The sequence below is a fragment of the Budorcas taxicolor genome, chromosome 23 (assembly GCF_023091745.1).
Source record: "Budorcas taxicolor isolate Tak-1 chromosome 23, Takin1.1, whole genome shotgun sequence".
Classification (NCBI taxonomy): Eukaryota; Metazoa; Chordata; class Mammalia; order Artiodactyla; family Bovidae; genus Budorcas; species Budorcas taxicolor.
This window is the reverse complement of record NC_068932.1, coordinates 34,951,977-34,966,850: the sequence shown is the minus strand read 5'-3', so window position 1 is coordinate 34,966,850 and position 14,874 is coordinate 34,951,977. Positions and strand designations below refer to the sequence as shown.

General features: G+C 33.1%; 1 protein-coding gene across 1 annotated transcript in view; it reads right to left on the bottom strand.

Annotated features, from left to right (window-relative positions):
* The window catches only part of ATRNL1 (attractin like 1), a 795,857-nt gene that overhangs the window by 722,638 nt on the left and 58,345 nt on the right, over nt 1-14,874 (bottom strand). Inside the window, exons 6-8 of the mRNA XM_052660645.1 lie at nt 8,259-8,433; nt 5,169-5,256; nt 1,280-1,535 (exon numbers count right to left, since the gene is read on the bottom strand). Coding sequence (XP_052516605.1) covers nt 1,280-1,535; nt 5,169-5,256; nt 8,259-8,433 — 519 coding nt within the window. The remainder of the gene's footprint in view (nt 1-1,279; nt 1,536-5,168; nt 5,257-8,258; nt 8,434-14,874) is intronic.

Below are 14,874 nucleotides of genomic sequence, written 5' to 3'. Positions count from 1 at the left end.
AGTAGCACTTGAAGAATAAGATATCTGAAGTGCAAATTACAGGATTCATTGCAGGTACACAGAGTCAAGGGTACCACAGAATGGAAGACAAGATCTTTGGAAGAGAGATCAAAAAAGTTGAGAAGCCAGAGTATTTAATTGGATGTTAATATACCTGACTAACATATGCTGGACACAGACAGTGAGCCAGACACTATATTCTTCTAGGAATTAAGCACAGTGACCAAAGGAACAAGAGAGGAGTGTAAGAAGAGGTAACAGGTGGTACAGTCTGATGCCAGAAGATTCAAAGCTGAGTGATTTCAGGGAGGATGGAGTAAAATCAGGAAATGGCAATAAGAAGTAAAGAGGATATATATACCAATTCTAGCCCAGCTGCACTTTGAGATGAAAAAGAAGAGATCACGTCAAAGGACCGCAGGCGAAACAGTGGAGTATTCAGGAGGGAGTCCTTTTCTGCACATACAAGCTCTCTCTTGCTGCTGCTAATAGTGATCTGCAAATGAGTCTTCTCACTGAGACTGCACAAGGACTAATTGAATAAAGTTATCTATACACAAAAGGGCCAAAAACTTGAGTTCATAATTCTGGCCAGAACTAGAGATGAAGTACGTTCTTGAATCTAAATAGCAATCATAGTAAATACATATTTGTAGACAAATTAAGGGGAAAAAAAAGCTTACAGCTATTTGAAAATGTCATAAAGAATTCAAAGAAATAAAGTACCAGGAAAATAAACTAGAATATTTAAGAGTATACTAGAGAAAGTCATATATGATTGTCCCAGTCACCTTCACACATCAGATATCATCTTTCATAGAAGCCAAAAGACGATTCTTGGGAAGCTTACTTCAGAAGAGTAATACATACACAGAGATACTGCAATAAGATTAGGAACAAAACCCTGAAAAATGAAAAATCCTGAAGTCATGGAATGCATAGTAAAGATAACTGGGTTAATTTTAGCTCTCAATTCATAAGTAAAATCCAAAGAAATAGCACCATCTATTGGAACTTTTCATACTTAAAAATACACATTCTCAATCCTTAGAAAATGTGTCTATAACATTTCCACACATTTAGCTAAGAAGATAAATATTATAGGGCAATATCTAACACAAAATTTAAAAGTTTATATTAAAAAATACTAATCCTTGGCTTGTAATTCTAATTTCAAATAACTAATCATTTTGATAAGTTCAAATTACTATTCTATTAAAGATAAAAATATTCTCAACCAATAAAAAAAGAGTATAGCTATATGTTCAAAGTAACTCACAGATATGGTATTCCTGAATGCTGCTTGTATAACCATATATTGCAGAATATCCAAATATTATGATCATGACAACATCTCTACTATCCAATTCCATAATGTGTGCAGAATGTCCCTCCACAGCATACTGCTGACCATGTCCAAGCACAGTGGGCGTTTTTGTACTCCACGACTGACTGTGTATGTTAAACACCCACAATTCATCTGTGACATTGCCATCACTTGTTTCAATTCTGCCTCCATACATAAAGATGTTGTCCTGTAAATTAAAAACCTATGTTAATACACAAAATATTTATATCTTATCAAGATACATGAATTAAAGACTATGTTTAAACATTAAATTTTAGTAATTGCTCACAACATGCATAAGACACAGTTCTTATGTGTAAAAAAATCAAATGGGAACACATGAACAATGATGATTAATTCTTTTACTTCCAAGATGGGGGGAAAGCCACACTTTCAAAAAGTTACTTTAAGGTGTTTTAATTAAAAATTATATGGTTAATTAACCATCCTAGTTGTTAAGTCCCTAGTTGTTACATTTGAATTTTACCATCTATTTGTACTGCTTTGTGCAGTATAGACATTCACTGTTTTCATCAAGCATTGTCCACCAGAAAAGTAGACACATTTGTATATATTATGTGGAGTACATTTTTATTACCACTTCTCATGGCTATAAGCAGATACTTTAGAGCACTTATAAATTATAAAAATCATATGTCATTAAATCATATGTGATTGAAATGAATGATATATAAATCATTATTATTTCAATAACCTAGAAAGAGAAAAGAATTTCTTCAACCTAATAAGGAGCACCTAAGAAAAACACAAAGCTAATATTGTATTTAATTATAAAAGGCTGGATGTTTCACCAAGATCAGTTATAAAGACGCCTGCTTTTTTTGGCCACTTATATTCAACACTGTACTCAAGATTTTTAGCCTGAGCAAATATGCAAAAACTGAATAAAGGCATCCAGATTGGAAAATAAGAGTAAAATATTTCTGTTTGTAGGTGATAGGAATTTGTATATAGAGAATCCTAAGAAATAAAAAATAATTAGAGTTATTGACTTCAGCAACACTGCAGAATAAAAGATCAATGTACAAAAAAATCAATTTATATTTCTATACACTTTCAGTGAACAATCCAAAAATGAACTTAAGTAAACAATTCAATTTAAAAAGCAGTAAAAACAATAAAATAACTACGAATAATTTAACAAAAGAAACTCCAAATTTATACTGTGAAAGCTACAAATAATTGTTAAAAGACTTAAATTAATAGAAAGACATCCTGTGTTCCTGGATCAGAAGACTTAATATTGTTAAGACTGCAGTACTCGCCAAACTGATCTACAGATTCAATGCAATCTCAGTTAAAATTCCAGATTTGTAGAAACTGACAAGTTGATTCCAAAAGTCAAATAGAATTGCAAGAGATCCAGAATATTTAAACAACCTTGAAAAAGAAAAATAAAATTGGAGGATTAACACTTTTCAACATTAAAACTTTCTACAAAGCAAAAGTAATTAAGATAGCAAGCTACTAGAAAAAATAAACACATAAATCGACATAACTGAGAGTCCAGAAAAAAAAATCCATATCCTACGGCTAACTGATATTTGACAAAAGTGCCAAGACCATTCGATGAGGAAAGAATAGTCTCTTCAACAAATGAGGCTAAGAAAACAAGATAGTTACATGCAGAAGGGTAAACCTAAATCCTTCCTGCACAGAACATACAAAACAAGTCAAAATGTATCAAAGACCTAAAAGTAAAAGCCAAAAAAAACTATAAAACATTTAGAGAAGATGCAAGCTAAACATGCATGACCTTGGATTGACAACATATTGTTAGATATGACACCAAAATCACAAGCAACAAAAGAAAAAGTATATATATTGGATTTCATCTAAGTTAAAAATTTCTGTGCTTCAAAAAACACCACCAACAAAGTAAAAGCTCAGAGAATGGGAAGAAATATTTGCAAATTACATATCTAATAAGGGACCTGTATCTAAAATATATAAAGAACTCTGACATCTCAATAATTTTAAAATGGGGAAAGAACTTAAACAGACATTTCTTCAAAGAAAATACAAATACCCAAAAAGAATCACATGACTACTAACATTATTAGTCAACAGTGAAAGCCAAATCAAACATAAAATACCACTTCATACCCATTAGGATGGCTATAATCAAAAAGGTACTAACTAGTGTTGGCAAAAATGTGTAGACATTGGAACCTTCATACAAAACTGGAAATGATACCAAAAGCACAGGCAAGAAAAGAAAAAACAGATAAACTGGACTGTTTCAAAATTAATAACCTGCCCATTAAAGGACACTATCAACAAAGTAAAAAGACAGCCCAAAGGATGACAGCAAATATATGCAAATCATATATCCAGTTAGGAGATAAAATCCAGAATATATAAAGAACTCCTACAACTCAACACCATAAAAAGAGAAAAACTTAAAAATGGGCAAAACACTTGATGTATGTTTCTTCAGAGAAAGCATACAAATAGCCAATAAGCACTTGATGTTCAACATCATAAATCATTAGGGAAATACAAATCAAAACTACATTACTGCTTTATACTCATTAGGAATTTTATTATTTGAATTAAAAGAAAGAAAAATAGAAAATAGTATTAACAAGGATATGGAGGAATTGGAATCCTTGTGCACTGTTGGTAGGAATATAAAATGGTCTGAGTTTCAGTTTTGCAAGATGAAATGAGGTCTGGAAATAATGGAAATGACTGTACAACAATTTGAATGTACAACAATTTGAATTAAGTACAGCCACTAGATGGACTGTACTGTTAAAAATGGGTAAAATGGTAAACTTTTGTTATATGTATTTTATCAAAATTTTTTAAGTGATTGATCTGATGACAAGGTATTAAGTCATGGACAAAAAGTCAATCTTCTTTTCTCCCCATGTTCAATGGAGGATAGCATGCTCAATGGAGAAAAACAATATGGCAGTTCTTCAAAAAAAATTAAAAATAGAATTACCATTAAATCTAGGAATTCCCCTTCTGACTATCCAAAAGAATGGAAATCAGGGACCTGAACAGATAGTTGTACACTCATGTTCATAATAGCATTATTGATACTAGCCAGAAAGGTGAAAGCAACCCAAGTATATACTGATGGATGAATGGATAAACAAAATGTAGCATATACACACAGTGGAATATTGTTCAGCCTTTCAAAAAAAGAAGGAAATTCTGACACATGCTATAAGACAGATTATCTTGAGGACATTGTGCCAAGTGAAATAAGCCAGTGATTATATAAGCCAGTCATTTATTAATCATTAAATACTATACGATTCCACTTACATAAGGTACCTAGAATAGTCAAACTCACAGAGACAGAAAGCAGAAGGGTGGTTTGCCAGGGGCTGGGAAAGGGGGCAAATGTGGAGTTACTGTATGGGTACAGAGTTTCAGTTTTGCAAGATGAAAAAAAAGTCTGGAAATAATGGAAATAACTGTACAACAATTTGAATGTACTTAACGCCACTAGATGGACTGTACTGTTAAAAATGGGTAAAATGGTAAACTTTTGTTATGTGTATTTTATCAAAATTTTTTAAGTGATTGATCTGATGACAAGGTATAAAGTCATGAACAAAAAGTCAATCTTCTTTTCTCCCCATGTTCAATGAAGGATGGCATTAAAATCTATTTTCTTACTAAAATAGTATAAAAAAATCAATGACACTTCAAGTCATTGTGATTCATCAGATCTCTTGTTTTCATTAAGTATTTGAAATAAATCTGAGATTTAGCATTTTTTTCTCTAAGGCTAATTAAAAAAAAAAAAAAAGATTAAAATTTAAAGCAGGATCCATACCTGATACAAAGCAAGAGAATGCCCATATCTCTGGAGAGGTCCCCTTGATACAGCTCCTACATTCCATATACTGCTTTCTAAATTGTAACTAAAAACAAGAAGAAAATAAATATAACTTCATAAGCTAAGATTCATTTTAGCTTTTTTTAATTTGCATATGCTTTCTTTGTATTTAAATATTCATTAAATTCAAAAACAATTACAAATAAACTCATAATTTCATATATCATATTAGAAATTTTTAATAAAGACTCATTCAACATACACTTACTCTAAATTAGGATTCAATCATCTAAATATGTAATATGCATTAACTTGACTAGGCTATTTATTACTGGAATTATTCTGTTCAGCTTAATCATCTGAACCAGTTGATTAACCTAAACAATAGTTCTACACTTTTAAAGTCACATGGGCCTGTTTGTTGCTTCTTGAAATCTCCAAGCAGCATCTACCTTAAGGCTTTTGTCTGGCTCTTTTCTCTGCCTCCAGATACCTGCACCACCAATGTGTGCCCTGCTTCAAGTCTGCTCAGTTCTCATCTATCTCATGAAGCCTACTTTAACCACTGTGTTTATAACCGCAATGCCCTCCTCTTCACCATTTCTAATTTGCTTACCCCTGCTATCTGTTTTGCTATCTATCTATATCTATCTGTGGATAGATGTGCATATACATAATTCATTTTGTTGCTGTTGTTCAGGGGGTAAGTCATGCCCGACTCTTTGCCACCCCATGGACTGTAGCCCACCAGGCTCCTCTGTTTATGGAATTTCCCAGGCAAAAATACAGAAGCGAGTTGCCATGCCCTTCTCCAGGGGATCTTCCTGACCCAGGGATCAAACACGAGTCTCCTGCTTGCCAGGCAGATTCTTTACCACTGAGCCACTTATGAAGCCCTGTATACTTGTTATCACGTTAGTTACATTTTTTTTTCTAATTGTCTATCTTTCCTCACTAAGACAGGACATTCATCATATCCACTGATATATCCTAAGCTGTTATTGTTCAGTCACTAAGTTTTTTACAATCCTGTGGACTATAGCCTATCAGGCTCCTCTGTCCATGGGATTTCCCAGGCAAAAATATTGGAGTAGACTGCCATTTCCTTCTCTAGGGAATCTTCATGACCCAGGGACTGAACCCACATCTCCTGCCCTGCACATGGATTCTTTACCACTGAGCCACCTGAGATGTTCCATATTCCAAGTACTAAGCACAGAATGTGTTCAAAACAATTTGCTATGCCCATGATTACAAGTTAATTTTCCCTAATGTCAATGAATAAATATTCTGTAAAATACTCTCTAATAGACACTAATACAGAACTCTTATATCATTTACTGAATAATTTGTCTTAAATGTAACATGTACACCTCAATTAAATTCTGTTATAGAAGATTAATCAACTTATTAGGGACACCATCACTTCTAAAAAGCTTTTTAAACATCCTCACCTACAACTAAACCACCTTGAGAATAATGAAAAAAATTCTCTAACCTGTGAAAACAGCAACAAAGTTACTTCTAATTTTATACTTCTAGTTTACTACAAAACTACATAAACACTGTAACCAAAAGAAACAGGTTTCAAACAAACAAAAAAAACCTATCTGGTTCAAATAGAAAATATATGTTTAGGAGAATATCAGTAAAATTCATCACTTAATTTAAAATGTGCTATTTAACTTGTACAGAATACAAACTTTTAAGATGTCCAAGTTTCCTTGACAACTATACTGTCTTCACAACCTTACTTTGCAAATGCCACAACAATTTAATCCAAACTTCCACTCTATTTTCACAAACTTTTCATTTTCATGAATCAAGACTAACTTCCTTTTCTTTTACACATTTAAATCTCAGTTCCTCAAATTCTTTGCATATCTTAATAATCTTACCAATTCTCTTTCAGTTCTTTCTACTATATTTTATCTTTCATTTATTGTTACAAGATATTGAAGGATATTGTTATCCTTCATTTATTAAAATGTTTACTTAAAATTCTTCTTCCCTCTCTCCAGAATTTATTTTACACTGTAATTCCGGTCATAATCATAGTTTTAAAGGAATCTCCCCTTATATACAGAATTTTTTAATCCCCCAAATTAATAGGGCTAATATATTCAGAAATTAGGGTTTATAGATACAGCATGCTCAGCTAAATCTGAATTTCAAATAAACCACAAATTTTTTGGTATAAGTATGACCCATGCAACACTCGAGACAAAACTGAAAAATAAAATAAAATTACAAAAGGTCTACTCATACTAAAAGTATTCACTGTTGATCTGAAATTCAGATTTAACTGGGTGTCCTGTATATTTATCTGCTAAATACAGCAAGCCTTTTGGGGCATACACCATATGGTACACTGTCCAAGGTCATTTCCAACTGCTTGATGCCCAAGTTGCACCAGTTATTACATATTATGAATGTGACCCCTGAAAACAACACTGATAATCAAATTATTCTTATTTCCTCTTTTATTTTGTTATTGAATAGTTCATAAAATACAATCACCAGCTGAAAAAATCAGATAAAGCTGGCATTCATGCAACTCTCCTTATCATCCAATCATGCAAAGGACAATCTCCATTAAGTTCACAGTAAATCAATAACCTATTTTACAACACTGGTACCACTCTACCAATAAAAGTTTGCAAAGTAAATGCAGAGTAAAAGTTTAGGTAAATTAAGATTTGAGGGGGAAAAAAACTGAAAGTATTTTTATATAAGTAATTATATTTCATTCTGAAAAAATAAAAGGTGACCAGGATTCACAAAGGCCAGTATAGGCCTGGCCTGGCCTTATTTAAAGCTAATACTTTCTTATTCAGAGTTTAATAAAAGCACTCTAGAAAGTTAAAGAAATGTCTACATAGAACAAACATATATGCACAGTGACAAATAACTTTTGGATATACTGAGTTTATATATTCTCAAATCAGTCCCATGTGGAAAACAGATACTATTACAAAGACCACCATTCATAAATCAGCACAGCAATAAGACATTTAGGATAGTCTTCATTATCCAAAAATACCCAGCTTAAAAAATAGATTGTAAAAATATGGGGAAAAAACTTACTTCAAGACCATTTGAAAAGAACTGTAGTTAAAAGTATATCCACCGATCACCCACATAAATTTCCCATGTAAAACAGCTTTATGGGAAGCTCGACCTACGGAAGGACTGAAGGGTTTAACATTTGGCAGAATCCAGTAAGACTCAGTGGAAGGAACATTCAAAGAACAATCAGGACCTATTTAAAAGAAAAATCAAAAAATGCAATGCATTAAATAAAGACCTTAGACTACAGAAATAGAATATATGGGTTAAGAGAATTTAAGAATTCAATGCTCATCATATTAATAAATATAATGTACATAAGAAATAGTCTGAAATATAACTTACAGGAAAAACTCTAACAGCAAATATAATGCTTAAAGGAGGAAAAAAAATCATATACTCAATTTAGGCTTGAATATGTTCAAATACATAATTTGAAAGAATTCTTTAAATAATATAAATTTCAGATTTATTTTAGTATACTAATATTCTACGTGAATATGAGAATGGAAAACAATGTACTCAAACCCCAGTTCTGTCACTAAAAGTGTGACCTTGGGAAAGTCTGTTTACCTCTGCCATCATCAAGCCTTCATCTATAAAACAGAAATATTTCCTCAGAGTTATTATAAATATTTAATTTTTTTAAAGAGAGTGGAAATTAAAGCATTTGTAAATTGTAGCACTTTCTGTTTACAACTATATTAAAGAAACACAAAAATAAAAATTACATTTTTTCTTAGCAGCATTCATATTAAGGACAACCAAATTTGGCATTGGTAGAGAGGCTTACTGTCCATAAACTGAAAAAATTATTATGCATAATTTTAAAAAACTATTAATGAGTACAGGATAACAAATATTACAAGCTGAAAACACTGTCTTTTCCTATCCATATTCACTATGTTGCTCATGAGTCTTGGTTCATCATCTATAAAATGTAGACAACTAGGCTAGATCAGTGTTTCTCAAACTTGAGTTATGGAAGGAATGCTCCTAATGGAAATATATTTATTTTCATCAAATTTAAGGGCTCATAAACTATTTTAATGCCAATGAAACTAATAGAAATATATTATGTTCAAAATTCTTTTATAAATATAAAATTAACATAAGCTTATAAATTATGTTCATAAAAAGCTTATAAAATCAGTAAAATTAATATTCGCTTAAAATGATGGATGATGTTGTTCTGCTCAAAGTAATTCATTAGACTCCAGTTGGAAATTATATTAATGCTATAGCACCTTTTTTACACTTTAAGATACCTGTATTATTTTGACAAAATCATTCTCACAGCACTTTTGTTTCATCTACCATTTACAAACCTTTCTAATTTATAAAATAGACCCTAACATCATTTGACCTCCACTTATCACAATGGTATCAGTACATTTTATTATTTTTTTTAGCCTATAATAAGAATACTATTTGGTCCTAATTCAACAGTCAACACAAATGCTGGCACTGCAATCAAGTAACATTTTTACACAATTATGAAAGTAATGATTTCTTATCAAAAAAGTTTTAGATCATCACTGAATCACAAAATTTTAAAACATCCAAACAGACCCTAATTTCAGAAATATTAACCTTTACAGTTTTTATTTGCTTATTTATTCACTCACCCATGCATTCATTCATTCATCTTCAAAGTCCTTTTCAAGGTTTATATTCTATGAGTCTGTATTTTTCAGGTAAAAATTAGGTAGATCATCTCTTTGATAACAAAAAAATCTTTTAAATCAGATACAGAAAATGTTATCATTTCTAAGTGAAAAGTCAGTGAACTACACTTTAGTAACCAAAGAAATTAAAGGAACATGTTGATATTTTTTAAGTTAAAATTACAATTCTAAACCACTGGACCTCTTTTAACTCAGGTTGGCAAACAACAGTCCGTGAGCAAAATCCAACCCAGTACATGTTTTTGTAAATGAAGTTTTGTAAGAACACAGTAGGCTCACTCAGTTAAGTATTATTGAAGGCTGCGTTTGCCATACTCAACAGAGTTGAGCAGTTTCAAGAGAGACCATACAATTCACAAAGCCAAAAATACTTCCTATATGGTCTGTTACAGAAAAGTTTGCCAACCTCTAATTTAACTGAAAAGAAATAAGATCATATGGACATTATACATAAGTGGTATACCTACTGGTCTGAATGCTAAATGCTGTTTTCTTTAAAATAAAATGTAGATTTAAGTCAGGAATAATACACCAAAAAGTATAAAATGTTAATAATAGGTTAATCTGGGTAAAGGGCATTTGTGTATTCTTTGTACAATCCCTGTTCTTTCCATTTTTCTATAAATTTGAAACTCTTTCTAAATAAAAAGTTAAAAACAAGTCTGCTGCCTAAAGGCACAGAGTTGGAAACAGTCAAATAATACATAGTTTTGCCTGGCAGAGGTTGATAGAGAATAATGGCATGCAAACTTCTTAAGATATTTAAATCAATAATCATGTATGAAGTTCACACTAAAACAAAATAGTTCAGAGCAAGCTTCTGGTAGGCTAAATAATGAGCCCCAAAGATAAAGCAGGTTCTAATCACTAGAATCTATGACTCTTACCTTATCTGGCAAAAGGGACTCTGTAAACATAATTAAGTTAAAGATCTTGAGCTGGGGAGTTATCTTGGATGAACCAAGTGGGCTCTTCATGTAATCATACATGCCTTTCTAAGAGAGATTTGACTACAGAAGGAGAAATCAATAGGACCACTGAAGCAAGATGCTGTGCTCCATGCTTTGGAGATGGAAGAAGGAGAAAAAGCCAAGGAAAGCAGGCATTGCAACTCTATTGCTAAAAAAGTCAAGGATGCAGATTCTTTCTTAAGAGCCTCCAGAAGGAGTGTGGCCCTCCCAACACCTTGATGTTGGCTCAGTGAAACCGATTCAGACCTCTCACCTCCAAAATGTTAAGAGATTAATAAATATATGTTAAGACACCAAAGTGAAAGTGAAAGTTCCTTAGTCATGTCCGACTCTTGGTGACTCCATGGACTGTCCATGGAATTCTCCAGGCCAGAATACTGGAGTGGGTAGCCTTTCCCTTCTCCAGGGTATTTTCCCAACCCAGGGATCAAACCCAGATCTCCCGCATTGCAGGCAGATTCTTTACCAGCTGAGCCACAAGGGAAGCCCAAAAACCCTGGAGTGGGTAGCCAATCCCTTCTCCAGGGGATCTTCCCGACCCAGGAATCGAGCCGGGGTCTCCTGCATTGCAAGTGAATTCTTTACCAACTGAGCTATCAGGGAAGCCCCCGTTAAGACACCAAGTTTGTGGTAATTTGTTACATCAACTATAGGAAACTAATGCTAATAACTAAAATTTTTGATTTAACTTACTTAAGATAAATATTGTTATTTAGTACAAGAAATTGGACTTTAGAGATTTAAAAAATGTTTACTGTGCAATCTGGAATATCTACTTTTCTATGCAAAACAGCAACTTTTTCCTGTCTTTGTTACTACTGTATTTTCTGTAACTTCTAGCAGTAATTAGAAGGAATGGTCAACAGCCAAACTCTACAGATTGTCATTATTTTACTCTAAATTAATATGATTATATACAGAATGAAAGATTTATGAACATGACTTAAAATTTTAAGGAAAATTAGATGTCTTAATTTGTAGTTTTCTGTACTCTACAACTAAAATGATTAAAAGAGTAAATTTATGTACTGAATATTAGTTTAAAACACAAATAACTATAAAGAATGCATTATACACACAAAGGCTCCCCCACCCATTAAATATCATTTAAGGCCATCCAAGACTCCCATTTCATAAAAATATATCCATGAAAAATCTACCACTTTATTATCTGGACACTTATGGACTATCTCTGCATAATTCTCCCTGTATAACTTTCATCAATTAATATGGGAATCTCCTCAAGGTAAGTAGATTACAGCTCTCTTGAAAAAGATGTACTAAACTAGCTCAAGTTACAGTGTGTTTTCATAAATATTTAATATGCTACCTTTTCCACGGGTTAATCCAAAGAGCACAAATGAATTTCTAATGATGTAACTTTTGGCACTAGTGACAGGCTGCTGAGAGACACATTTTTGAGGCTACCCTATAACCCAAAGTAGAATTATACTCTGATCCCTCTCAAAGTTATATCTCCATCCTTACAATCTCTCTTGAATTCTAGACGCAAAATTAAACTACCTATATATAGTGTCACCTGCTTATTTAACTTATATGCAGAGTACATCATGCGAAATGCCAGGCTGGATGAAGCACAAGCTGGAATCAAGATTGCTGGGAGAAATATTAATAACCTCAGATATGCAGATGATACCACCCTTATGGCAGAAAGCGAAGAACTAATCAGCCTCTTGATGAAAGTGAAAGAGGGGAGTGAAAACGTTGGCTTAAAACTCAACGTTCAGAAAACTAAGATCATGGCATCCAGTCCCATCACTTCATGGCAAACAGATGGGAAAACAATGGAAACAGTGATAGACTTTATTTTGGGGGCTCCAAAATCACTGCAGATGCTGACTACAGCCATGAAATTAAAAGACGCTTGCTTCTTGGAAGAAAAGCTATGACCAACCGAGACAGCATATTAAAAAGCAGAGACATTACTTTACCAACAAAGGTCAGTCTAGTCAAAGCTAAGGTTTTTCCAGTAGTCAAGAATGGATGTGAGAGTTGGACTATAAAGAAAGCTGAGCACCGAAGAACTGATGCTATTGAACTGGGGTGTTGGAGAAGACTCTTGAGAGTCCCCTTAAACTACAAGGAGATCCAACCAATCCATCCTAAAGGAAATCAGTCCTGAATATTCATTAGAAGGACTGATGCTGAAGCTGAAACTCCAATACTTTGGCCACCTGATGCAAAGAACCAACTTACTGGAAAAAAACCCTGATGCTGGGAAAGATTGAAGGCAGGAGGAGAAAGGGGATGACTGAGGATGAGATGGTTGGATGGCATCACTGATGTGATGGACATGAGTTTGAGTAGGCTCTGGGAGTTGGTGATGGACAGGAAAGCCTGGCGTGCGGTAGTCCATGGGGTCGCAAAGAGTCAGACACAACTGAATGACTGAGCTGAACTGAACTGACATGACATTTCCACTGGGATGTCTCATAATCATCTCAAACTTAATATGTCCAAACCTAAAATCTTGATGCCTCCCTCCCAAATCTGCTCCTTCACCTGTGTTTACCGTCTCAGTAAACAGTACTCCCATTCACCCAGTTGTTCAGGACAAAGACCTTAGAGCTATTGAGTTCTCTTTTTCTCCCATATCCATATCCAACAAATCCTGGACTGACATTCATTAGGTATGTAGGAACACAGCCTTTCCAACTGTCAAAATATGGAAATACTTCACTGATTAAGTAGATGCTGCAGGTTACCAGGTATTCCCCTTCCAAGTTCCCCTGGCCCCTCTGCAATAATCCAGACTCTTCACAAAAGACAACTAAACGGGTAATGCCTGACATAGCATGGCTTATCCAGGATCCTGTTGATTGGTTGGTGTCTCAGTGTCTGTACTTTACCAATTATAAACATTTTTAAATTCGATCAACTCTATCAGTCTCTTCACACAGACCCTTTCCTTTACAACTACCATACTTATCCAAGCCACCATCCATCTCACCCCGATTACTGAAACAGTCTCCACACTGGTGGTCTTATTTCTAATCTTCTTCTCTACCTATCACATTCAACTCTCCACAATGCAACCAGAATGATTAAAAATATAAATCTACTCTTATCAATTCCCTCAAAATCTTTCAATAATTTGCTATCACGCTAAAAATAAAAATCCTGAAGATGGCCTACGACTCCTACATGAAACCTATCACATTCAACTCTCCACAATGCAACCAGAATGATTAAAAATATAAATCTACTCATCAATTCCCTCAAAATCTTTCAATGATTTGCTATCACACTAAAAATAAAAATCCTGAAGATGGCCTACGACTCCTACATGACTGGCCTCAGTATTCACTTATTGAATAGAAGAATGAAAATGTCCTTAGGATCACAAAAGATTAAAATGAAGTCAAACCTTGCTTTCCCACTTATTAGCCATGAAATCTTGGAAAAATTATTTAACTTTTCTAAACTTCATTTTAATCATGGAAATTATACCTAAAGAACATAGAATCCTGTGTAAATAAAGACTGAATGAAACTATACTTAATATTGAATATTACTATGAAAGCTTCATAATAGTAAACATATTACTATTATGAAGTTTTTTCTCTCATTTCAATATACAAGGAAACTAAGTATAATTAAGTCTACAGGCAAAATATGCTAATGAAGCCTAGCATTATTAGGTATTATAAATATACATGCCAAAAGAAAACAGTAAAATTACAACAAAAACATTTCTATAATCACAGGTAAATCCAATTAAGAAATAATTGCAAATGACAAAACCCAGAATAAAGTACTACAAAGTTTTGAAAGTTTTTCCAAAGCAATTCCAGAATTACTGAATTACATTCTTCCTTCCTTCTCTCTTTTACACTGGAAAAGTTTTTCTAAGGGAATCTATCTCTGATATGATAATGAAAATCAGTACAAAAATTTTATTTGCTTTAGACAAATCTTATAAAATACTTTTTCTTGCATAAAGAATGATATAAA